Below are 24194 nucleotides of genomic sequence, written 5' to 3'. Positions count from 1 at the left end.
ACTCCTTACCCCAGTGCTCTCTCAAGGGCCTGATAATGTTAGGAAGTCGTTTTGGCTCTCAAAGGGATCTGATTGGGCCAACCTCTCATTGCCCTTTAGAACAAACTGAAGTTCCAAGTTATCTGGGTGATGAGAGAAACTCTCCCAGAGCCATGTGGGCACAGGCTTCTCATTCCTAGTCCACAGGCCAGGGAAGTGGGTGCACAGCACTAGGAACCTGGTGTGCTGGGACTCTCACATTTCACATGCGTGTGTGTGCATGCCTGAAAACATGTAAAAATAGTGCTTTGTAAAAGTGGCCAAGAGGCTCTCCTCAATCACTACAAAGGTGGGCTGTTTGTAGTAAACCTGGTTTATAATCTTTGGTAAATAATATAATGTGTTCCCTGGCCTTAAACCAGTTCGTCCTTTTTGGAAGCAGAATTGTGATGCAGTTGCCAGATCTCTGGTGTTGACTGAGTTTTCCTGGCACAAGGGGCCCTCCTTCTCATACTCACCAGACCAGGAGAATGTGGGTCTGTGGTTTTCTGGAGTTCTTGGTATAGATAGGTAGTAGGGACAGGCTTGCTGCAAACCTGGTTCCCACCAGGAGTGGGTGACATTTCCCACCAGCTGTTTCAATCAAGGCTGCTGGGTAGGGCAGGTGGTCAAAGGTAAGAGGAACAGAGCCCAAGACCAGTACCCCTTGAGGAGTCCCTGGGTGCACCTGCTTGGTATTTTTCTGTGCTCTATTTGAAAATTCAATGGACTTTCTCATTTACTTTCTAACCCACATAGCTTTCAGACACCAAACTTCCCCTTTTACTAAACACAAGGAAGTGTGTGTAACCAGAGAGTGAATCTAGAATCAAAGGATTTGAGGACTGGAAAGTGCTAATGTTCTCACTTTAGGTGAGGAAGCTGCAGTCCTCACGGGTTGTGGTAGCTGGCACTTAGTTCATGACACAGATGTACTTGGTTATCCTGGCCTCTGTAATAGAGTTCTAAAGTTCTGTCTGTGCTTCTAGAGTGCATTACAGCACTCTAGAAGCACAGGCAGAAGGATAAAGAGTTAGAGGCCAGCCTGAGCTACATAGGAAGATCCCATATCAAAGTTAAAAAAAAAAAAAAGAATCTATTGAAGCCAGGTGATGGTGGCTCATGCCTGTAATTCTAGCTATTTGAGAAGCAGAGATCAGGAGGATTGTGGTTCAAGGTCAAGCCTGGGCAAATAGTTCACAAGACCCTATCTTGAAAACGTCCAACACAAAAAGGGGTGGTGGAGTGGATCAAGAGGTAGGGTGCCTGCCCAGCAAGCATGAGGGCCCACGTTCAAGCCCTAGTACTGTCAAAAAAAAAATACTATTGAGGTACCCAAAGTACAAAACTCAATGATTTTTTGTAGATGTATGCACTCATGAAACAATACCCAGGTCAAGTGAGAATATACCCCACCTTTCCCTTTTACCCTTTCTTAGTGAACCCTAGTGAAAGTCATCTGTATTCTGACTTCTTTCACTGTAGATAGTTTCACTGTTCTTGGACTTAACGTCACATAAAATTTGTTGCAGGAGTTGGAAGGCCTGTTTTCAAAGCAGTCTTTTGCGTAGGGTCGGGGATACATGGAGGTGTAGAGGACCATTTTGTGGAAGCTTAGGCAATAAACACGAATGATAAAAACATGAAATGCTGGTTAAAATTGCAAACAGGTGGAAGTTAAGACTATTATCCTCTCTTTTTCTTTATGATGTTTCAATATCCAAAAAAGTATTGGTTTGGGTGCTTTGTAGGTCCTTGGTAATTCAGACTGTGGTAGCTCTTTAAATACCTTTTCCAGTCCAACTTTATAGAACTGAGCTTTTCTCAGAGGTTCATTCACTTGGTCTCTGTTCATCTGGTTTCCAAGGTCTTTCCTGTCTTAAGATCTGTTTACCCTTTGCCTACATCACCTATGGGCTTTTCCCCAGAGACAGGCTGTTGATGTGCCTTTAGCAGATGGGTGTCTCTCAGCCTTATACTCCTGGTATAAGTTTTTTCTGACCATCCAGACCTCAGGTCAGAGTAGAGTTGATAAAGTCAGTCATCACATGGCAGGCTTGGTGAATTATAATAGTGCAGTTATCTGCCCCCACTCACTCTTCTTGGTATGTCTAAAACAGTGATGAGAATGGAAAGAAGGAATTATTCACAATGAAAGATCTCATCTCACGTTTCCGTGCTAATATTATTACCAATGGAACAAGGGCTTTTGAAGAAGAGAAATGGGATGAGATTTCAATTGGTTCCTTGCGTTTCCAGGTAAGTTCCAGAAGTTCTATTACCCTTCCTCAAGGGTTGCAGCAATGATTGAACTCAACCCCAGACCTGGATGGTGGCAGGTGGGAAACCTCCCCCCTTATCCTTACCTCTTACCCAAAAATCTTAGCAGGAAGGCATGTGACATCAGCATTCTCGTAAGCTGTTGGATTCAGCCATCTCTTACATCCCAGAAGGTGACAGTGGTCAGTTTCATGTAAGGAAAGAGAATGTGCCCCATGCAGACCATCTGAGGGTTCAGTGCACTCTTACTCATCCTCACATCAAGGCTTAAGTCTGTTTTCTTGGAACACTTGTGTCTATGAGAACTCATCTTCCCAAAACTTGCGGGACTTTGTGGCAGTGCGGAGCGTGTGGAACTTGTGGAGAGAGACCCAGAAGCCTTGGTGCTTATGGCTGCCCTACGTCATCCACCTCCTCCTCATGCTGTGACTTCTGCTTTTGATGGCAGCTGGGAGGAGATTGTCAGAGGCAAGGTCACCGATTTCATTTGTCTTCAGGACTTGGGTTCCCCAAACCTTTTCTGTGGGTTTCAACAGTGTGAGAAAAGAAGAAAAGTCTTAGGCAGGTCTGTACTCCTCACATAGCTGACAAAGCCCCACGGTGTCTGACTCTGCCCATCTCTCTGAGCTCATCACCCTTTGTGCTCTCTACCTTTGACACTGACCTTCTCTTCATCCCCTCACAAGCCCACCTTCTTGCCTTAGCACCCTTTTCCTCGCTGTCCCTTCTGCTTGGCATGTTGCTCCAGGGTCTTAGCTCAGAGGTCACCTCCTCAGAAAATAACCTGCCACATGATCATATTCGGCACAGTTCCTGCTTATCCCTCCAGAGCATACAAGAGTGAGAACCAAGTCTGTTTTGCTCTCTGCTATTCCTCTAGGGCTTAGAACAGCCTGGTTGAGTCATATCCTATAAGTAATTGTTAAAGGAATGAGTGGACAGGAAAGATAAGGAATAGCTGGGACAGAGGATGGCTTATTTGTAGAGAATGTGCTCAACTCTTCAGAGGGAATGAAATTACTTTAATGTTACTTGAAGGAACATTGCTCTAACATTCAGAAAAACAATAAATAATCATTCAAAACTGTATTAAGTGCTCTAATATTAAGAAAAGCAGTAAACAACAATCCAAAACTTTATCAAGTGATTTTGGATTGAGGGGCGATAAATTGTATGGCACAACAAAATGTCCCACTGATTTTTCCTGTCCATGTAACTCCCCAAACTTCTTGCCTCGGCATCTGCTCTGCCTTGAAAGACAATCTCTCTTCTCTCTCGGATTCTGTCCTATAAATATGTCTTTGGTCCTGGCTTTCCTGCCATTTACCCACATCCCTCCCTCCCAACTTTCTCATCCATATTCCCCATCTTTGTGTCTCTGTTGCTTCAAAAATGCCTGTTCTTGCATGTCGTGCCTGATACAAAGGTAGATACCAACTATACTTTGTTAGATGCATGAAGACAGGGAGGGAGGACAAAAAGAAGAAAGCAAAGAGAGAGGAGGGAGAACTAAACTAGACTGGAATTGCTCTCAGAAACTTACCTGGCAATAACAGGTGATGATGTCTTAGCAAGCTTTGCTTTCCCTGAGTCCCTATTCTTAGTATACAGCAAGATACTGTATATATTAAAATTAAGATACTGTGTATATTAAAATTTATATGTCCTTTGGCCCAATAATTTCACTTATAGAAATATATCCCATAGAAATACTGTATTACCTAATTATGAAAAACTAGGGAACATTTTAAATATACATAATAGGGAGTTGATTAAATAAATTATGCTACATCCATATAGTGTAGCCCTGGGCAGGCATTAAATCATAAAAAATATAGTTAATACTGTGCCTGTCAAAAAATAAACACCTAAAAGATGCATTGAGAGTGCAGCAGTCATAACAAGACTGGCACATCTCTTTTGGAAAGCAATTTTTACTGCATAATATCAAGTCATAAATACTTTTATGTTTGTTGGTATAATCTCATTTGAGGGGACTGATCCTTAAAAAAATTCCAAATAGGAAAGAGAATGAATTAAAACTTTCACTGCAAAATTCTTGACAATCGCAAAGCATGAGCAATGATTTACTTGGCTTCAAAGGAGAGGAGTTAAGTACATCCGCTCGTGGAATGCCGGGTCATCCACGGTGAAAATTGCAGAATGGGAGGATGAGACGGCTGTCCATGCACTGATGTGGAAGGATGTGTTATGTGTTGTATTTTGATGGAAGAGACCCAAGTGGCCTCTCGGATGTCAGTGTGCATCCACACAGGTGCAGATGTATGGCTGTGTGCATATCCACAGCCCTTTAGCAGCACTTGTTTGTGAGGATGGGGAGGAAAGACCACTGCTTAGTGTTTTCTTGTTTAATTCTTCATGCTTCTGTATTGTTCCACTTCTTTTTCTTTTTCTTTGTTTCTAGTATAGATTTTCTTTTTTTTTAATTATCAGGTTATTATTGTACTAGGGATACATTGTGACATTTACCAAAGTGATTGCAATGTATCTTAGTTGAATTCACCCCTCCATCATTCTCCTTTATCTCCCCCTTCCCCATTCTTAGAATATTTTCAGTATGTCTCATTTTCCCATCCACTTGTTTTTTAATGAGCATATATGCTAGTAAACAAGCTTTTAGGATACCAGTTAGGAGGAGTACCTGAAAAAGCTTAAAAAGGACAATGTTTTTTGAAAAATTGTTTTCTTAGTACTGGTGTTTTAAAAGAATATCTAGAAAGTTCCTCTCCTCCTGCCATTTGGAGAATCTGTTTTAAGAGTGCCTTTCCAACAAAGTGACAGGAGTTTTACCTAAGGTATTGTCTAATGGCTGGCAGCTATGAACCTGAGCCGGGGGCTGGTGGGTGCTGCTGGGCCTTGGTATCCCTTCTGCAGGTGCGGGGTCCAAGGAGTTTGCCATTTTCTGACCAGAGGAGCTAAGAAGGTTCTGGACACCAAATGCTGCACTGGCTCCCATACCATGTCACGGGTTGTCCTGTAGAATAGTGATGGTTTCCACTTTGGAGCACAATGGAATGCTAGACTTGCCTGGGCTTGGCATCTCAGAAATAGTGTCTGGGATCCTCATCAAAGCCAGCTAAGCTGCTAGATGAGGAAATGAGGCCTGGAGAAATCATGGGTCTGTTAACCATCACGGGAGTTTGCTGGACAGAGTTCCGTGATGGCATACCCACTGTTTACATGGCCTGGGAGTCTTAACTTTTGTGTCATAGAGAGGTTGTTGGTTGAATGCCTACCAACCAGAATGTGAGTGATAGGAACAGGCCACCATACATCCAGATTAGGTAAGTGTTTCTAATTTCAGTGCACAATTTGTATCCACCTATGTGTGAGCAGAGAAGAAAATGGTTATAAGAAAATCAAGTAGCTGGGTATGGAGGCACATACCTGTAGTTCCAGCTGAGGAGGAGGCTGAGGCAGAAGGGTTGTTTGAGCCCAGAAGTTCTGGGCTAGCCTGGGCAACATAGCAATATCCTTCTCAAAACACAACAAAACGTGTTGGGTACTGGTGGCTCATGCCCATCATCCCAACTACATGGGAGGCTGAGATTGAGAGGACTGAGGTTCTGGGCCAGCCCAAGCAAAAAGGTGGTGAGATCCCTTCTCAACAGGAAAACCTGGGCATGGTGCCTGTGCCTGTCATCATAGCTGCTTCTGGAAGGATAAATAGGAGGATCACAGTCTAGGATGGCTTGGGCAAAAATCAAGACCCTCTCTCAAAAATAGCAGAGCAAAAGAACTGGAGGTGTGGCTCAAGTGGTAGAGCATCTGCCTAGCAAGTGTGAGGCCCTGAGTTCAAACCCCAATACTGCCAAATTCAACATTCAACAACAAAACCATTAAGTACTTTTGCATCTTTTATGTATGAATTAAAAATTTTTCTCATTACTGCTGAGCTGTAATTTTCTATGTTAACATTTGTGAGGGACGTTATTCCTATAAAAGCAATGAAAGTTCATGGTAGACCATGGAGTATAGAAATTCTTCCATACTGTATGACCTGTGTCAAGCAGCTGCATATGGTGTTTTATGTATTGTGTATATTTGGTATGCAAATGTGTGTATGTATACATATATATGTGTATGTGTGTATACATAGAATCCACATATGATTTTGTCTCCTGCTTTCTTAGATTATAAAAATAAATATTTTACCATTTTATTTAAAGGCCTTTATAGGTTAATTTTAATACCTGCATGAAATATATCATATAGTTATAGCATGGTTTGCTTAGCCATTCCTCTTTATGATGTCTAGGGTGCTAACAAGTTTTCTCTGCCATTAATAATGTGAGACAGAGCCTTGCACCTGACTCTATTTCTGGTTCCTTTTTTAGGTTAAATTCATACAGGTGAAGTTGCTGGTCAGTGGACATGGCACCTGAAGGATCTTTCTGATGGTCCAGTGCTGGCTCTCTGGCAGTTTCTCTTCTTCCAATTTTTCCTCCCAGTCTCTTCCTTCCTCAGATTCCCTTGCATTCCCTGAGAACTGTCAAGATTATCATCCACTTTTTCTCTACACACCCCGAAGTGCTGATCTTTCAGTTGACAAACATACACAGATGATTCCCAGCAGGCACTGGGAGAGGGACCACTCTCTGAGTTAGGCAATTGGACATACCTGTGTGGCTCCTCCATGACACGTGTAAGTGTCTGGTCAGTTTTGTCCCTTCTCATCTTCCAGGTTCTTGGGCCTTGTCACAGATGCCAAATGATTTGTATTGACCAGAAAACTGGGCAACGAAACCAAGACATTTTCCAAAAACTTTCTGAGAGTCGTGAGAGAAAGGTAAGCATGATTGCAAATTATGACACTCTATTTTAAGGTCTTAGGGTGTTATTGATACCAGAACTGGATTTGCAGTAGTGCTGAGTAATTTTTAGCAGTGGGAAGTTTGTTGTATGTTTCAAAGTTGATATGGTACTTGAAGATGTAAGAATTATAAAGAACAAATAAGTAATTCTATAATCTTGATCATCCTTCACCACAGAGAGCCCATGAAGAGTAAAATGGCTTAGTGTGAATTCAGTAGCTGTGTATTACACTAAGCTCGTCAGTTTATCTTCTTGAGGGTTAAAATCACCAACTTGCTTGTGTGGATTCCAGATTATAAAAGCTGAACTTCTAACAGGTTGATTCTTTAGAAACATTTATTTTTAGGTTCACGTTTTCTGCTAGAACTTTTCGTTGGGAAGAATTCCAGGAAGCCAAGTAAGCAGTGAGGCTGCATTAAAAAAATTCTTAAAAATTGACAGATATAATGCAAACATCTAATCTATTGCCAACAAGAAATTGGCAGGTTAATTCATGGTAAAATGTTCTGCACTGTTTCCTGAGTTTCTTCAAAAGCAGTGTTTTAGGCTGGGGATGCAACTTAGAGGCAGAGTTCTTGCCTAGAATGTATGAGTTTCCAGATTCAATCCCTAGCTCTGCCAAATGGGGTGGGAGTGGGGGAAGAAAAGCAGGGCTTTGTTTTGAACTATTTTGTTTACTCTCAGATATAAAAAGGGTAGGGTCTGTAGAGGTGCTGAATTTGCATACTAAACCAACATGTCTGCCCAGTCAGTGGAGGCCACAGTAACAGGGAGGTGGGGACCTGGAGAGGGGATGAGTAGATGCAAGTACTGTTTCTCAGCAGATGTTACCACAGGAACACTTCATGTCCTCCCAATGGTTCTTTTTTTTGGGGGGTGGGTAAGGGGAGGTTATAGTAAACTTTTATTGGATTGTTCATGGATGCTGAGATTTGAATTTCTTATAATTTTCACAACTTGAAATATCATTCATCTTTTGATTTTTCCCAACTATTTAAAAATGTAGAGACAATCTTCATGGGTAATCCAAAAGTAGGTGGTGGGCCTGGATTTGATATTCAGGTGATAGTTTGCTGACCCTTGATCTAATTTTTAAAGGGGATGCTGGTACCCTAGGTTGGGAGTGGCAACAGAGAATCAGCAGAGCAGCGTTCACAGGGCTGGAGCAGGAGGGAGGCTGAAGCTAGTAGAGAGCAGGTTCTGCCTAGCCTTGGTGTGGGCAGAGAGGGGGTAGAGGGTAGGGGAGACAGAGAGAGACAAAGAGGGAGGGGGGGTGGAGAGAGAAAGAGAGAGAGAGAGAGAGAGAGAGAGAGAGAGAGAGAGAGAGAGAGAGAGAGAGATTGGGATTGATTGGAAAGTGATAGAGATAGATTGTGGAATGAGAGATTAGTAGGGTAACCCCATTGTCAGGTGTTTTCTCCCCAGTCATCCTTCCTGTTGCATGATATTTTTTTAGTATTTTCCTACTTAATTTTTTTTATTGTTGTACTGAGGCTATTGATGATTAAAATATAATTGGTTGACCAGGACTCTCATTGCATGTGGTGGAAACCCTAATATCCATCTTCAAATCCCCAGGAATTCCTGAAGGGCTTCTGTGTCTCCTAATTTTTTTTTTGACAGTACTGGGGTTTGAACTCAGAGCCTCGTGCTTGCTAGGCAAATGTGCCACCATTTGAGCCACTTTTTGCTTTAGTTTTCTTTTTAATAGGGTTTTGTGTTTTTGCCTGGTCGGGTCTGGAAAGTGACCCTCCTACCTATGGCTTCCACATAGCTGGGATGACATGCACACACCACCATACCTGCCTTTATTAGGTGAGATGGTATCCCACTAACTTTTTTTCTTTTTGCCTTGGCCTGCCTCAAACTGATTCTCCTGATCTCTGCCTCCCAAATAGCTGGGATTGCAGATATGAGCCACTGCACCTGGCCTCCTAATTGGTTTTTCTACTTTCTGCTTGAGTCTCTTACTTACTCTCTTCTGACCCACATCAGTTTCCAATTGGATTCCAGCTTCTGTTCCCACATTTATCCAGTATGTTGTTTATCAGAAACATTTTGATGTGGTGGATATGCTGAAATTGGCTTTAGAAATCTTTTGGCTGTCCTCAAAGTCAGGATTTTCTCCTGATTATCATCCTTCCTCACCCAAATCTCTCTTCCTGAAACCATGATGTTCTCCAGGGTAAAAGATAGGGACACAGCACCTATAATAAAATGTCAGCTTACAAAAAAATAGTAAATTTTTCTATACACCAGTAAAGAACTCACTGAAAAAGTCAAGAGAGCAATACCATTCACAAGAGTCTAGAAAAAAACAAACCTGGTATAAACTCAACCATTATATTAAAGATCTCTACAATGAAAGCTATAAAGCACCAAAGAAAGAAATTTCTTCATTCTTCTAGAAGATGGAAGGACCTCCCATGTTCATGAATCAGAAGAATAAATATTGTTAAATAACCATACTACCAAAAGTGATACACAAATTCAATGTAACCCCCATCAAATTCCAATGACATTCTATAGAAAAATATAAGAAATAATCCTAAAATTCACACAGACACACAAAAGATCTCAAATAGCACAACTTGAGCAAAAAGAGCAATGCTGGAGGCATTGTAGTACCTGAATTCAAACTGTACTACTGAACCAAAAACAGCATGGTACTCATACAAAAACAGACACATAGACCAGTGGAATAGAACAGAAGACTGATATTTGACAAAGACTGAAAATATCCATTGTTAAAAAAAAAAAAAAGACAGCTTGTTTTAACAAGTGGCACTGAGAAAACTGGCTATCTACATGCAGAAGACTGAAACTAGATTCCTATCTCTTATCCTGTACAAAAATCAACTCTAAATGGATCAAATACCTTAAGGTAAGACCTAAAACTTTGAAATTACTAGAGGAAAGCATAGAGGAAATACTTTAAGATATAGACATAGGTAAAGACTTTCTGAATCGGACTCCGTATCTCAGGATATAAGAGCAAGAATTGGCAAGTGGGATTGTGTCAAATTAAAAAGCTTCTGCACAGAAGAAGAATCAGTTAACAGAGTGAAGAGATATCCTTCAGGATGGGAGGAAATCTTTCCCAGATATCCGTCTGCCTGGAGATTAATATCCAGAATATATAAAGAACTAACAACCTTAAACACCAATATAACAACTAACCCTGTCAGTAATTGTGCAGACGAACTAAACATGTTCAAATGAAGAGGTACAAATGGCCAATAAATACAAGAGAAAATGTTCAACATCCTTAGCTGTTAGGGAAATGCAAATCAAAACGACATTAATATTCCACCTCACCCCAATCAGAATGGCTATCAAGAAAAAAATAACAAATACTGAGGAGGATGGGAGGAGTTCTTATTCATTGCTGATGGGAATGTAAACTAGTGCTAGTACAGCCTCTATGGAAGTTAGGGTTGAGGTTCCTCAAAAGCTAAAATTAGAACTCCCATATGATCCAGCCATACTACTCTGGGTACAGACCCAAAAAAATCAAAGTCCACTTACTATAGAGATACCTGCATACCCATGTTTATGGTGGCACTATTCATAATAGCCAAGTTATGGAATCAGTCTGCAATCGATGAATGGATAAAGAAAATGTGATATATATATGCAGTGGAGTTTTACTCATTAAGTAGAAGGAAATTATGTCATTTTCTGGAAAATGAATGGAACTGGAGATCATCATGTTAAATGAAGTCAGTCAGTTCCATAAAGACAAGTATTTCATGTTTTCTTTCATATGTGGAAGCTAGGTTGAAACAAAATCAATCAAAACAAAAAAACCAGGGCCATAGCAGTGAAAAGTGGGCTGCTAGGGAGGTGGAAAGAGAAGGAAGAAGGGTCAGGGAGTGGTAAGAAAGAATAATGGGGATGAATATGATCAAAGTACATGCATGCATGGATGAAACGCCTTACTATGTACAATTTAGTATATGGCAAAAACATGTATCCGAGTGAGTACTTTGTGAGGGCAGAGCCAACTGCAGAGGGGGCCCACAGAAGAGAATTATTTCCCCCAGATGTAGGAGGGGTTGGGAAGGCTTCCCAGAGGAGGACAAGGGAGAGGGCTGTTGACAAGGGAGAGGGCTGTTGACACGTGAGCAGAGATTTTTAGTGGAGAAGGAAGAGGCATAGCTTCCCAGGGTTCCTACTGGCTCTCTTGCATTGTTGGCAGACCTTGAACAGACTTAAGGATTGTTCCATCTTTGTTCTGGAGAATTTTGAGAACTTCACTTGTTCCCAAGGAAAGTGCAGAATTTTGTCATTTTCATCACCAAATAATTTTTACATCCAGAAAAAGAGCAGAAATCAGCCAGGCAAAAGTCAGAGGGTGAGAGCAGGAAGAAGGTCTTCCTGTTGGAAGCTCAGGGCATATGAGAAAAAGGTTAAAAGAACATGCCCAGCAATGAGGTGTGGGGTGACCATAGGGAAAGGGCACCTTTGAGGGAGAGTCTTCAGGGTCTGAAATTAGGATTCTCCTTATGTCTACTGCATTCTACTACATAATAGAAAGGACCTTCCAAGTAACTTATACCCCAGTGACTTTCATGTCTCAGTGTTAGAGATCTGACTTGATTTTAGATGAACATCATTTACAAAATTATTTAACTGCAAAAATAATCTAGTTTTTTTGCTGTCACTGTTGTTTGTTCACAGGTGAACTTTGGCGTGTACCTGATGCATACGTCTTTGGATTTATCTTCTCCAACTTTCCTGTCTGTAGGAACTCGGGTGCTCCCTGTGTTAAAAGAGACCATGGAGCGTTATGATTCCCCTGATTCCCAGAAACCCCAGGATGTTATCTCCTAAAATTTTTGCTAGCATGCACCAAAGTTTCTCTTTTACAATGATCTGTGCTAGATCTGCATCTGGATCGGTCTTTGAGTAAGGATAATTCTTTTTTACTTTAAGTTTTTATTTTTTGGAGATGGAGCAAGCTCTTGCCAGCTTCCTCTGACTTCTCATTCTGCACCGTTGCACCAGCAGTGCTCAGAAGGGCAGGTCTGAGGCCTGGGGACAGAGAATACTGTGCCCACACCCGGTGAGGGTCTCATGTTCATTTGCATTTGAATTATGATCAGTTATAGTCGGAATAACTTTTTAATAGAGCTGGGGATTATTCAACCTACTCTAGGTCCCTAATTTGATGTTTTCTTGGAGTCTTGAGGCTGTCTCCCACCCATGGTGCTGAGGAAAGGAGTCTGTGCCCATTGAGCTTGATGGTTTGAGAAAGCAGCCCTCTTCTCCTGTGCACATGGTGGGTGGGTTTGCACTGAAAGGCCCGGAGGGAGACTTGTGACCACACTCCTCGAGGGCAGTTTTGATCGGGTTAGTTATGCTCTGAGTAAAGGCACAAGACAGCAATCCCATCTTTGGCCACCAAACTTGTTGACTTGTGCGTTGACACGTGAGGGTTACTCATGAACCAAAATCACACTCAGCACCAGCTGAGTGTCCTTCCCTGCTCGGGTCCACCGGACTTTGAGCCTCCAAATCCTCCTCCAGAGAGAAGTCTGGAGTTCAGGGGTCCCATCTGCACTACCTCTGTCCAGTGGTCCTGCAGCCGGTGTTTTAATATGTCTAGTGCCAAAAAGCTCACTCTCTAGAAACTCCATTGAGTTTCTAGAACACTCCTCCCTCTGCTTAGCTTGTATTTGCTTCCCTGTGACTTCCAACCCTGTCATTGGAGCAATGTACAGGAAGCATGTCCCTTCTGCATCCACTCTGCTGGTGGCCTTCTGAAGCTTCTTGTCTCTGTGTGAACACCATGTGTGAACCCTGGCATCTTCTCTCTGGATTTTTCATTTGTCCATTCACTTCTCTTCCCCAAGTCCCTGCCACCTCTTTTCCTAAGGCATGTCACTGCTGCTCAGCTGCTTAATTGTTTAGTGTACCAGGCTCAGGCATATCCCTGCCTCATCTATTCAGAGCCCACAGGATTCACAGTGTGTTTCATTGTCTCATTTTAGGACTTTGTATTGCTCCCAGAAGTGTGTGGGATTTGAACAATGAGCTATGCTTTGCTCTCCAGGGTTGTTGAGATGGAGCCTTATGCTTATGTTCTCATATGGTGTGTAGAATTAATGAAATTAATTAATTTCTCTAATGAAAGGTGATGTATGAAGTTAGGAAGGGGTTTTATGACTTTGAATTTTTTGTTAAAAATCCGACCTTGAGGGTCAGGCACAGTGGCTCATGCCTGTAATCCCAGCTACTTGGGAGGCAGAAATAGGAGGATTGTGGTTTAAGGCCGTTCCAGGCAAAACATTAATGAGACCCTATCACAAAGAACAAAGTTGGACATGATGGCACACATCTGTAATTCTAGCTAAGTGGGAGGTAGGAGGATTGTGGTCCAAGATTGGTCCTGGGGGCAAAAGTATGAGATCCTATCTGAAAAACAGAGCAAAAAGAGATTGGGGGCATGGTACAAGTGGTAGGGTGCTTGTCTAACAAGTGCAAGACCCCGATTTCAAACCCTAGTACCACCAAAAACAAAACAAAACAAAACAAAAAACTCAGCCTCTTCCAAGACCCATGTGCCTGTTCTCCTCAGCGACTGGGGGTGGAATGGTACCTGAGGTTCTGGCTTTACTGAGTTGCTCAGACCTGCTTCTCACAGGAGGAAACTCTTCTTAAGTGGCATGCTGCAACATTGCCAAGATCTAATGTTAACAATGCAGCCCATGAAATGCAATGGAAGCCAAGTCAGAAAATCCATCTACCCAACATCGTTGATGATCCAAAAGGCAAGAACATTTCGTTCAGCAACACAACCTCATCGTGTTCTTCAGTAGATACTTTTGTGACAGATTTCAGACACTTAAATGTAAACTCTGCTTTGCAGCATAATTATTTAATTATCTACTTATAATTATTAATTTAACATTGATTTGTCTCCACTAGACTGTAAGCTCCATGAGGTCAGGACACCCCCCCCCCCTCCCCAGTTTGGATCAGCAGTGGACCTCAGTGTTGTCAGTTAATAAGGGTTCAATAAAATTTGCCTGGTTATTTAAAGCTGGCACTGTTGTTAAAATTGATTGATCCATGAACTGATTGAATTTATTAATTAAATTTGTTATCAATTTAAAATTAGACTGCTATGTTTTGCATCTTGAATGTCTCTCAAAGGCTCATGTGTTCTAGAGTTTGTCCTTAGCATGGTACTGTTGAGAAGTGGTGGAAACTTTAAGAGGTGGGGTCTGATGGGAGGTCTTTAGTTTATTGGTGGTGTGTCCTTGAAAGAGATTGGGGGCATGGTACAAGTGGTAGGGTGCTTGTCTAACAAGCACTTTTTTGCTTTCTCACTTTTTGCTCCCCACACAAAAGGTGAGCAGCTTTGCTCTGAAATGTACTTCTGCTGTGACATGTTGCCTCATTGCAGGTCCCAAGTAACAGGGAACTGATGATGGATTGAAATCTCCAAAACTCTGAGCCCTTTCTCTTTATAAGTTGACTACCTCAAGTATTTGTTACAGTAACAGAGTTGACTAATGCACAGGCCCACAGGGAAAATTTCTGAAAGGAGGTGCTGGATTGGGGAGGGGCAGGAGAAAGTCATTACAGAGGAGGTAGCAAGTACAAGCACATGAGGTAAAGGCATGAGAGAAGTGAGGATTGTACAGACTAACATAAAATGGGACTGTCATGTGCTGAGAAGGGCTGATGGAAACCCATTGCTAAGAGTTAAAGATTATTGGGGTAAATTATTCACGAACTAGTGAAATGAAACCAAAAGGAATCAAGAGCCAGAAATCAATAGAACAAGAATGAGATGGATCACATAAGATGTCAATGCAGGAGACAAAGGCACCAGATCAGGGACGTCCACAGGAAGAGGAGAGTGGTGGGGATTTAACAGCAACGAGAACTTTTATTGTGATCATCAGCGTGTGGTAATTAGTGCAGGACCGGAGCTGAGACACCAGGGGCCTAGTATAACCTTGGGATGACATGGAGCAATAGAAAAACCATTAAACAATTAAAAGGGCTCTTAACGTTTATTGTGTTCCTATTCATTTTATCATTGGTAATCTGCACATACCCTGAAGATTGCATTTTTAGCTCCACTTTCCAGAGGAGAACATTAGGGTTCAAAGTGTTGAAGTAATTTGCACAAATCCATCGAGCAGGTAAGGACAGAACTGTGCTCTGGATAGCCCTTGCATGTAAAATTATAGTACATGTTTCTAATGTTTTATTGCTAACAATAAAATATGTCTTAAAATATGACTTATTTTTCTCTCATTTTTTATTATATTAATTGCACAAAGGGCTTTCATTGTGCTATCTCCATACATGCATAAAATGTACTTTGATGACATTCACCCCCTCTATTACTCATTTTTGTCCCTCCTCCCCCCTTTTTTGGATAATTTTTAACAGGTTTCATTATTTTGTTTTCATACATGTGTATGAAGCACTTTGATCACATTCACCCTCCCTTTACCTCACCTGTCACCCTCTTCCCCTCCTGTCAGAAGTTCCCACCACTAAATAGTCTCCCTATTCTGCACTCCCTATTCTGTCATTCAGTGTTTTTTCTTTAGGTCTAGATTCTGCATCTGAGAGAGAACATAGTGATATTTGTCTTTCTCAGTCTTGCTTATTTTGTAACACGATGGCTTCCATTTCCATCTACTTTCTTGCAAATGACATTATTTAATTCTTTATAGCTGAATAATACTCCATGGTGTATATGTACCCCATTTTCGTTACCCATTCATCAGTTGATGGACACCTAGGCTGATTCCGCAATTTGGGGATGGTGAATAGTGTGCCATAAACACGGGTGTGCGGGTGTCTCTATTGTTTGAAGACTTGCGTTCCTTTGGATGCATTTCCAGGAGTGGTATCGCTGGACCATATGGTAGTTCTATTTTTATTTTTCTGAGGAAGGTTCATACTAATTTCCACAATGGCTGCACTAATTTATGTCCTCACCAACCCAAAAGGGTTCCTTTCCCCCCCTGTATCCTCAGCAACATTCATTGTTATTTGTTTTCTTCATGATTGCCATTCTGACTGGGGTGAAATGGAATGCCAGTGTCATTTTGATTTACATTTTTAAATGTATTTATTGACCATTTGTATTTCTTTGAGACTGTTCAGTTCATTTGTCCATTTATCAATTGGGTTATTGTTCTTTTGGTGTTTAATCTTTGGAGTTTTTGTTTTTTTGGTGGTACTGGGGTTTGAACTCAAGGTCTCATGCTTGCTAGGCAGACACTCTAGCATTTGAGCCACTCTGCCAGCCCATTTTGAAGCTCTTTATATATTCAAGATAGTAATCCTTTGTCCAATGAATAGCTGGCAAAGATTTTCTCCCATTCTGTAGGTTGTCTCTTGGTTCTGAAAATTTTTTTCTTTTGCTGTGTAGAAGGTTTTAATTTGATACAATTCCATTGGTCAGTTCTTGCAGTTGAAGTCTTATTCAGAAAATGTTACCTCTGCCTATATTTTCAAGAGTCTTCCCTGTATTTTCCTCTAATAATTTAAAAGTTGCAGGCCTTATATTTAGATATTTGTTCCATTTTGAATTGTTTTTTGCATGGGATGACAGAAGGGGGTCTGGCTCCAGGAAATATAACTTATTCATTTGTATGTTGCTGTTTTTGCCTACAACCTGGCTACACTCATTGATTCTATCACTTTTTTTTTAAGGTTTCTTTGGATTTTCTGCATAGACAATCATGTTATCTGTGAATATGCATAGTTTTATTTTTTTCCCTTTCTAATTTTTGACTTTTTAAAGACAGGGTCTTGCTCTTTAGCCCAGGCTTGTCTCTAACTCATAATCCTCTTGCCTCAGCCTCTCAAGTGCTGGGATTACAGGCAGTCACTACTGTGCCAGTGTCTGTGACTTTTTTTTTTTTTTTTTACCTTTTTCTATCTTATTGCTGTGGCTAGAATTTCTAGAACTATACTGAGGAAGAATGGTAAGAGTGGACATCCTTACCTTTTCCTCATTTAAGGAGTAATGATACACTATTAAGTATCATTCAGCTGAAGAATTCTTATAGAAATGCTTTAGTAGGTTAAGAAATTTCCCTTCTATTCCCAGGCTGCTGGGAATTTTTATTATGAATGGATTTGAATCTTTGCTAAAATTCTAAATGACTTTTACTGAATCAATTTGATCTGATCATATGGTTTTTCTTCAGTGGGTGGTTATTATAGATGATTGAATTATTATCTAAATATTAAGACGGCCTTGCATTCCTAATTAATCTCATGGGTGCTGATGTATTTTTAAAAAATATACTTCTGGCCTTCGTTTGCTAATAGTTTTTGAAAATCTATATTCATGATGGATAGCGGTCTGCAAGTATCTTTTCCTGTACTGATTTGTTTGGTAAAATCTCTAAGTACAATGTGAATTTACCTCATTCTCTTTTCTGTCCTATCAGTTTTCATTTATTTTGATTTATGTACTTTGAAGCTGTGTTTTTGGTGCATTCACACTTAAGATATCCATGTTTTCTTGACATACTAGTTTTTTTATTGATATGTAATATCCTTTGTCCCTAGTAATATTCTTTGCTCAGGAGTCCAATTTATGTCATATTGAAATATCTATTTCTGAGCATTATGGGCCCCCTTTCACTCCTGAACATAAATTCTGAAGTTCTCAAAAGTAGCAAACTTAGTTCAGCAATATCTAAAATCTAAAAAAGATTCTATATTTTAACTATGTTGGATTTATTTTAAGTGTACTATGGTGTCTTTGGTTTTGAAAATTAGACAAGTGATTAAAAAAGTAAAATTGTCATAAATGAAGGAGATAATTTTAATAAAAACAGCATTTACTTATAATTAAAAAGTCTTTTTATCAAGTAGAAGGAATATTAGTGTAAATAATACTAAGTACTTTAACAAGTAAATTTAGAAAATCTTCATGGTTTAATGGTGGTAGTGAGCATGGTGTGACAATTCGTGATGTGCCTGGCACAGTGGCAGGGGTTCTATCTTGTGGTAGCTATGCAACCTGTAAGGCTGTTCTTTGTCCTTGGGGGACATACGTGAGCTACACAATATCCTTTGTTACGCTTATTTTCTTTTGTTTCTAACTAACAATTATGACTGATTTGGTATCTGAGGTACATCCTACTAAAATACCCTCCAAACACAATTGGTCAAATGGAAGAAGTAGGGTCATAAATAATAAGAGCCTGAATGTTTCAAATTAGTATATTGATAACATTTGTTAAAATTTGATAAAATATTAAAATATTTGGTCTAACTGGGGCCTGTTGCCTTTTGAGATACTGACCACAGGCCAACCATATGTCATGATTAAAGGAAACAATAGGAAGAAAGCCACAACACTTGGGTTCTGTTTTGTAGCTTTTAGCAAAACTCTGCAGAAGAGAGAGAAATTCAGGCTATGGTGCTTTGATGGAGGGCTTGGGGCAGATGTAAATGTAGGAGTGATGGGATCATCCTGGTTGGGGAAGGAAAGGAAAGTCCCACAAACATGGACAGAGCAATGTCATCTCCTCAGGGTGACAGAACACCATCAAAGCTTAGGCTTCCCTGTTCACCCCTGCCCCCATTATCTGTGGCTTTCAGTGCCTTCGGCAAAGGAGAGATGAAGAGGTCATTGTGAACCATGCCCCAAACTTGCAGCTGTGCTGAGAGAAGCTATGTGCTGGAAAACTAGCTTTGGTGAGTGGCATTTGCTAGTAGGAGTGATTTGGTCTTATTAGAAGAAACCATCAGGACCAACTGAACCCTATCTCTCCCAGCTTTCCTTTATCCAAAAGAGAGGTGGTGAGGCGCTGAGGAGAGTACAGACCTAGTGGAACCAGAGATTCACTGCTACAGTGTGACAGAAGGTGCACTTGAGGAGGATCCCGATACAAAGAGCCAGCCAGGGCCCCTGGTAGCAGCTGAAACCTTCATCAGGCAATCTGTGTTTCAAGTACCCTGGACCTCTAAGAAAGACTGGGGCTCTTCCTGCCGTAGGGAAGAGTTTAGGGCTCCCTTGGACACAGAAGGGAAGCTAGGCTCTGTCAGCCTCTCTCAGCCTGCCTTTTCCCAATCCCCTCTTTTGTGCAGGCAGAATTCACTTCTACATATCTCACCTGATGAGTCCCCAAATTAAAATCCTGATAAACACTACCTACTATGAGCAAGTTACTGAGCTTCTCTGTTTTACCTGAAAAGTGAGGAAACTCACAGCGCTTATGAAATTAAATAACACATGTTGTGTTTAGTTGTCTTGAAATCATTCTGCCCCAGTAAGCCACATCTACCACCCGGTGGCAGCATTAGCAAGTGCAGATCTGGTTCTCTAGAAGGCTGAAAACTTCTTCAAATTGGGTCAGCAAATCTCAACAGAATGGCAGACAGTATGGTGTTTCTCACTGTGTCTGACTTCCCGAACGGACCAGATCTGAGAACAATTTCATTACTGATGCAGAGTTCTTTGAAAATTAATTCCTGAATTATTTCTCAAGCAGATTACTCTTTAACCTAGTTGGCATAAACTATTCTATCAGGGTCTCCTATTTTTCTAAGGATTTTTTTTTTCAAGAATGCTGCTTTGAATTGGCTATTTTGTTAGGTCTGTCTGTCTCTTCCTCTCCCTGTACATGTATGACTATACACATATGCATACACACAACACACACATTATCTGGCTATCTGTCATCTATCTATTTATCTGTCTATAAAGAGAGAAAAGGTATAGTGGAGCTGGCCCAGCCCTGGTTGCTAGCCATGGCCTATACCCTTTTTTTTCCAACCCCTGAGCCATGAACCCCAGATACATAAACAACCCTGCAATCTAAACTCTGTCTATATCCACCCCTACAAATAGCCACTGCTTAGCCCCTTCTCAGGTGAGGCTACAGTGGGGCCTACCCTTAGAAAGATTGTCTTGAAAACAGACTGTACACACAGCCTTTGGAACCATGTTCAGACCATTTGGACAAAAGATTCTATTGTCCTAGGTGCCTGGAGGGCAGTCTAGAGGGAGAGACTTGAGTTCAAGGTGGGCATGATATCCTGGTCCTATAGACTCTCTGCCTTGCAGGGGATGGGATGAGCAAGAACAGGACCAGAGGACCTCTCAAGCTTGGAGCCCAAGGCAGGAGCCCCTCTTGCTCTAGGCTGGTAAGAGCTTTTCTGGGGGAAAGAAAACTGCCCCAGAGGGAGGACCTAAAGATGCTCAAGGAAAAATCCATTTTTCCTCTGGCTTTGGCTGCAGTGAGACTCACCAGGCATGGTGCCTCCATGAACCCAGGAGCTTCCAGTCAGCTTCCAATGTGATTGGTGGTTGAGCAGCTGAGGGTTATGACATTTGAGGAGAACCTTGGCTATGAAAGAACAAGACCGAAAGAAAAAGAAGAAAGACCACAAGGAACATAGAATGGTGCAGCAAAAAGAGGAAAAACTTGCTCATGCCTGCATCCTAGCTACTCAGGAGGCAGGGACCAGAAGGATCATGGTTCAAAGCCAGCCCAAGCAAATAGCTTGTGAGACCATATCTCAAAAAAAAAAAAAAAAAAAAAAACCAAAACCAAAAACCCATCACAAAAAAAGGGCTGGTGGAGTGGCTCAAGGTGTAGGCCCTGAGTTCAAGACCCAGTACTGAAAAAAAAAAAAAAGGAAAGCCCGAAAGAATATGCAATAAATAATATCAGAGAAATCTTGGAAATAAGAACTTTAAAAAGAAAAACAAGAAAGAATTCTTAAAAATATAAACACTGCAACTAAAAATTGAATATGAGAAAAGGAACATATAGTTAAGGAAATCTATAAGAAAGAACAAAATAATTGAAGAGACTAATAGGGCAGAAAACTTAAGAAAATTGGAGAATTGGTTTAATGGCTTAACATCCAAAAAAGGAGCTCTTAAAAGAGCAAGCAAAGAATACTGTGGGGAGAAAATTGTCAAAGACATGACACAGGAATATCTCCACCTTCAGTGTAACAGAATGACAACTTGATGAATGAAAAAGACCCCATGCCTGGATATCTGAATATGAACTTATACTTTATAGGAAATAACTAGAAGTTTCTGAAAAGCTCCCTCCCTCCTCTTCTTCCCTCTTTCTATCTCTCTGTCTCTCTCCCTCCCATCCCTCAACAGGGAGTAGAATCTATTTCTCCACTCCTTGGATCTAGGCTGGACTCTACTTACTTTGCCCCATGCTCCTTCTTTCCCTCCCCAAAAAAGTTGCAAACTGACACAGCATAAATTTTGAGGCAAGGCCAAGAGATTCTGCTGCCTCTGCTCTTGAGTTCTTAGAATGCTACCCTAAGTCTCTGTAGTCACTGTGAGGAATCCTGGATGAGAGGCCACATGAAGGAAAGATGAGCCATCCTTCTGAAGTCCTCTAAACTAATCAGCTGACAGCCAACATACATTGCCAGACTGGAGGGTGAGGGGGTGTGGGGCTGTTTTAATACAAGCTTCCAGATGACTACAACTGCAGGAGTGACCTCAGCCCAAATGCTGATTTACGGAATCAAGAGCAAACCAAGTGGTTGTTTTAAGTAGGTGCATTTTGGGGTGGTTTGTTATGCAACAAAGACTCAATAAAACAAACTTGAATCTAGAAATATGGTGCTACTTTATCATAAATCTGGTATCATTGATTTTATTTGATATGTTCATTGATTTTAGAATTGGACATGGGGCAGAGACTAGAAAAGTGGTGAGGAAGCTACTATTTAAATCTGCATGCAGAGAAGACCTTCAAAGGGCAGTCCTTCAGCTACAATGCCTCTGATCCGAGACCTTGCCCTAAAAAGCAAGGTACATGCCCACTATCCACTCAACATGAAATGGTGAGCTTGGGGTAGAAAAATGTCAGCGGTCACTCTCATTTAAAAAGAGAGCTTGGAAGACAGAGCAATTATGGATCCAGAGCAGTTCTGAACTCTAGCCAGACACTGGTCCTCCTGCTCCTACCCCAGGAGAGTAGGGCCCAGGTCCAGGTCTGTTCTTGGGGATGGCTCCCATGTTTGCTATTTACCATGGGTCTTAGCTCCAGGCTCTGATGTAACTTTCTTTTTGTCCAAAAGAAATGGCTCCATGCTTGTAGCTGAGTAGCTTTCTCAGCTTGCCTCTTGCTCTTTGCAAGTTGGAGTTCTAGAGGTCTATTTTGAACACTCTTAGTCCTTTCTAGTCCAAGTTGGCAGTGCTTTCACCAATACAACTATTCAAAAGACATTGTGAATTTTCTATGAAACTTATTAAGATTTATTTCATGTGTTAAGTACTATATCTGTAATTCTTTCTCCCTTGGATCTGTTAGGCTGTGTGGATTCCTAATCTTAAGATTCTTAGAGGACCCTTTGTCTAAATGAGAGGCTCTACTAGGCCTGGTTTGAGTCTCTGTGAGATCTTAACAAACAGCCTTACAACCACATATTAAAACAGATCTTACCAAGTTAATTTTTTACTTTGAGACTCTGTTACTGTCTGGATAGTCTAGGGTGAGAAATTGTTTTATTTTATAACCCAGCAAACTTTAGGCACTCTATATTTCTTCTTGCAAACGGAATTAATTATACAATGTAGCTGGAAGCACCCAACTTGCAACATCTGCTTAGAGATATACTTAGCCAGCTCTGTAAATTCATTAGATACATTTTGTATCTTCCAAATTACTGTAGGCAATTACCTTGCCAATTGTTTTATTGTTACATAGCACAGTAGCCATTTTTTCCAATCATTGGTAGCAATTTTCTTACCACTTTTCCTAGGCTAGACCCAATTTCTTGGCTTGGTATTTTCATGTCAGTGTTCCAAGAGGGTGAGAGATGCTGTGAGGCAGAAGTCACACAGTGTCACTCCCACTATATTCTTTTGGTCAGAGCAAGTCTGTTAAAAAAAAGCTACCTCTATTCAAGGAATAGGGAAATAGGCTCCATTTTTTTTATGGCATGTGTAGCAAAGTCATGTTACAAAATGCAGGGAAGAAATTTTTACCATTGCTATCATTGCCTACAATACTACATCAAGACAAGTATAAAGAAAATGAATAAAGATACTCCATGAAAAAATTTCTTAAAAATTTACCCTTTCTCATGGGGGTGTATAGTTTTAAAAAAATAAAACAAGAGAAGCTAAGTAAGAATAAGACAAATAATCTAGCAACCAGAGGCTTCTGCATAGAGAGAAGCTGAGGAAATCTCCAGGGTAAGACTGAGAGAGCCACATGTTCCAAATCAGAACAAGAGGATGTAAGGCTCCAAGAGGCATTCCCCAAGAAGTTTATGGAAGCGAAAAATATAGAACTGAGAGATTATTTGACAATATCAAGAGAGGCATTTTCTGAACTCCTAAAGAATATGGGAGGATTTAGCCAGCTGTTGAAGAAAAAAATAAAGGAAAAATTGAAGCAAATGTTAACTTCAGGAAAAACAAAAAAGTGCACAAGAAAGGGCATGCAAACACGTCCACCAATGTGAACAATATTAGTATAATCACCATTTTAAAATCAGTGAATGAGGATTTAAATAATATTGTGATAAAATTATATTGGGAGGATGGAGAAAGGAAAGTAGACCATAACAAGCAAAAATCCTCAGGTAGAAAGTCAGTATTATACAAAATTGATAAAGATATAAAATAGGAAGTCAGCACATTTTATAAAAATGATAGATCAGGGGCTGAAGGTGTAGCTCAAGTGGTAGAGCACCTGCCTAGCAAGTGCAAAGCCCTGAGTTCAAACCCCAGTACTGACCCCTCAATCATTGTACCAAAAATGATAGATCAAAATAGATAAACTCACATTATTTAGAAATGAGTGCCTCTGGTGAGTGAAAGGTAGGAGCCATAAAATAGAGGTTTTTTTATGTTATAGCTTTTTATTACTCTTAACCTTTAAAACTAAGACAAAGCATTACATTACAAAAAAGAAACTATTTAAAAGTAGCCTCAGGGAAAAAAATTGGCTGTTAATCAGAGAAAAAGTTATTACTGATGGCCATTTCAAGGTAGTTGTCAGGGCAAAAATCCTTAAAAGAATTAAAGATAGTCTATATGATAAAAAAAATTCAAGTTTTCATCT

The 24194-nt window shown here is 40.7% G+C and overlaps 1 protein-coding gene across 3 annotated transcripts in view; it reads left to right on the top strand.

Moving 5' to 3' along the window:
* The window catches only part of Mocos (molybdenum cofactor sulfurase), a 55323-nt gene extending 39994 nt beyond the window's left edge, over positions 1 to 15329 (top strand). Inside the window, exons 13-15 of one of the 3 annotated variants that reach the window (XM_074069992.1) lie at positions 2139 to 2277; positions 7004 to 7108; positions 11818 to 15329. In XM_074069992.1, coding sequence (XP_073926093.1) covers positions 2139 to 2277; positions 7004 to 7108; positions 11818 to 11970 — 397 coding nt within the window. In that variant the 3' untranslated portion in view covers positions 11971 to 15329. Of the gene's footprint in view, positions 1 to 2138; positions 2278 to 7003; positions 7109 to 11817 lie in introns of those variants that run through there. The other 2 variants (XR_012447059.1, XM_020174857.2) reach the window with 2 other exon arrangements.
* Positions 15330 to 24194: the final 8865 nt, after the last annotated feature.

Source organism: Castor canadensis, chromosome 4 (assembly GCF_047511655.1).
Source record: "Castor canadensis chromosome 4, mCasCan1.hap1v2, whole genome shotgun sequence".
In the NCBI taxonomy this organism is placed as follows: Eukaryota; Metazoa; Chordata; class Mammalia; order Rodentia; family Castoridae; genus Castor; species Castor canadensis.
Note: the sequence above shows the minus strand (reverse complement) of the source record. Positions and strands in the feature narration are given on the sequence as shown.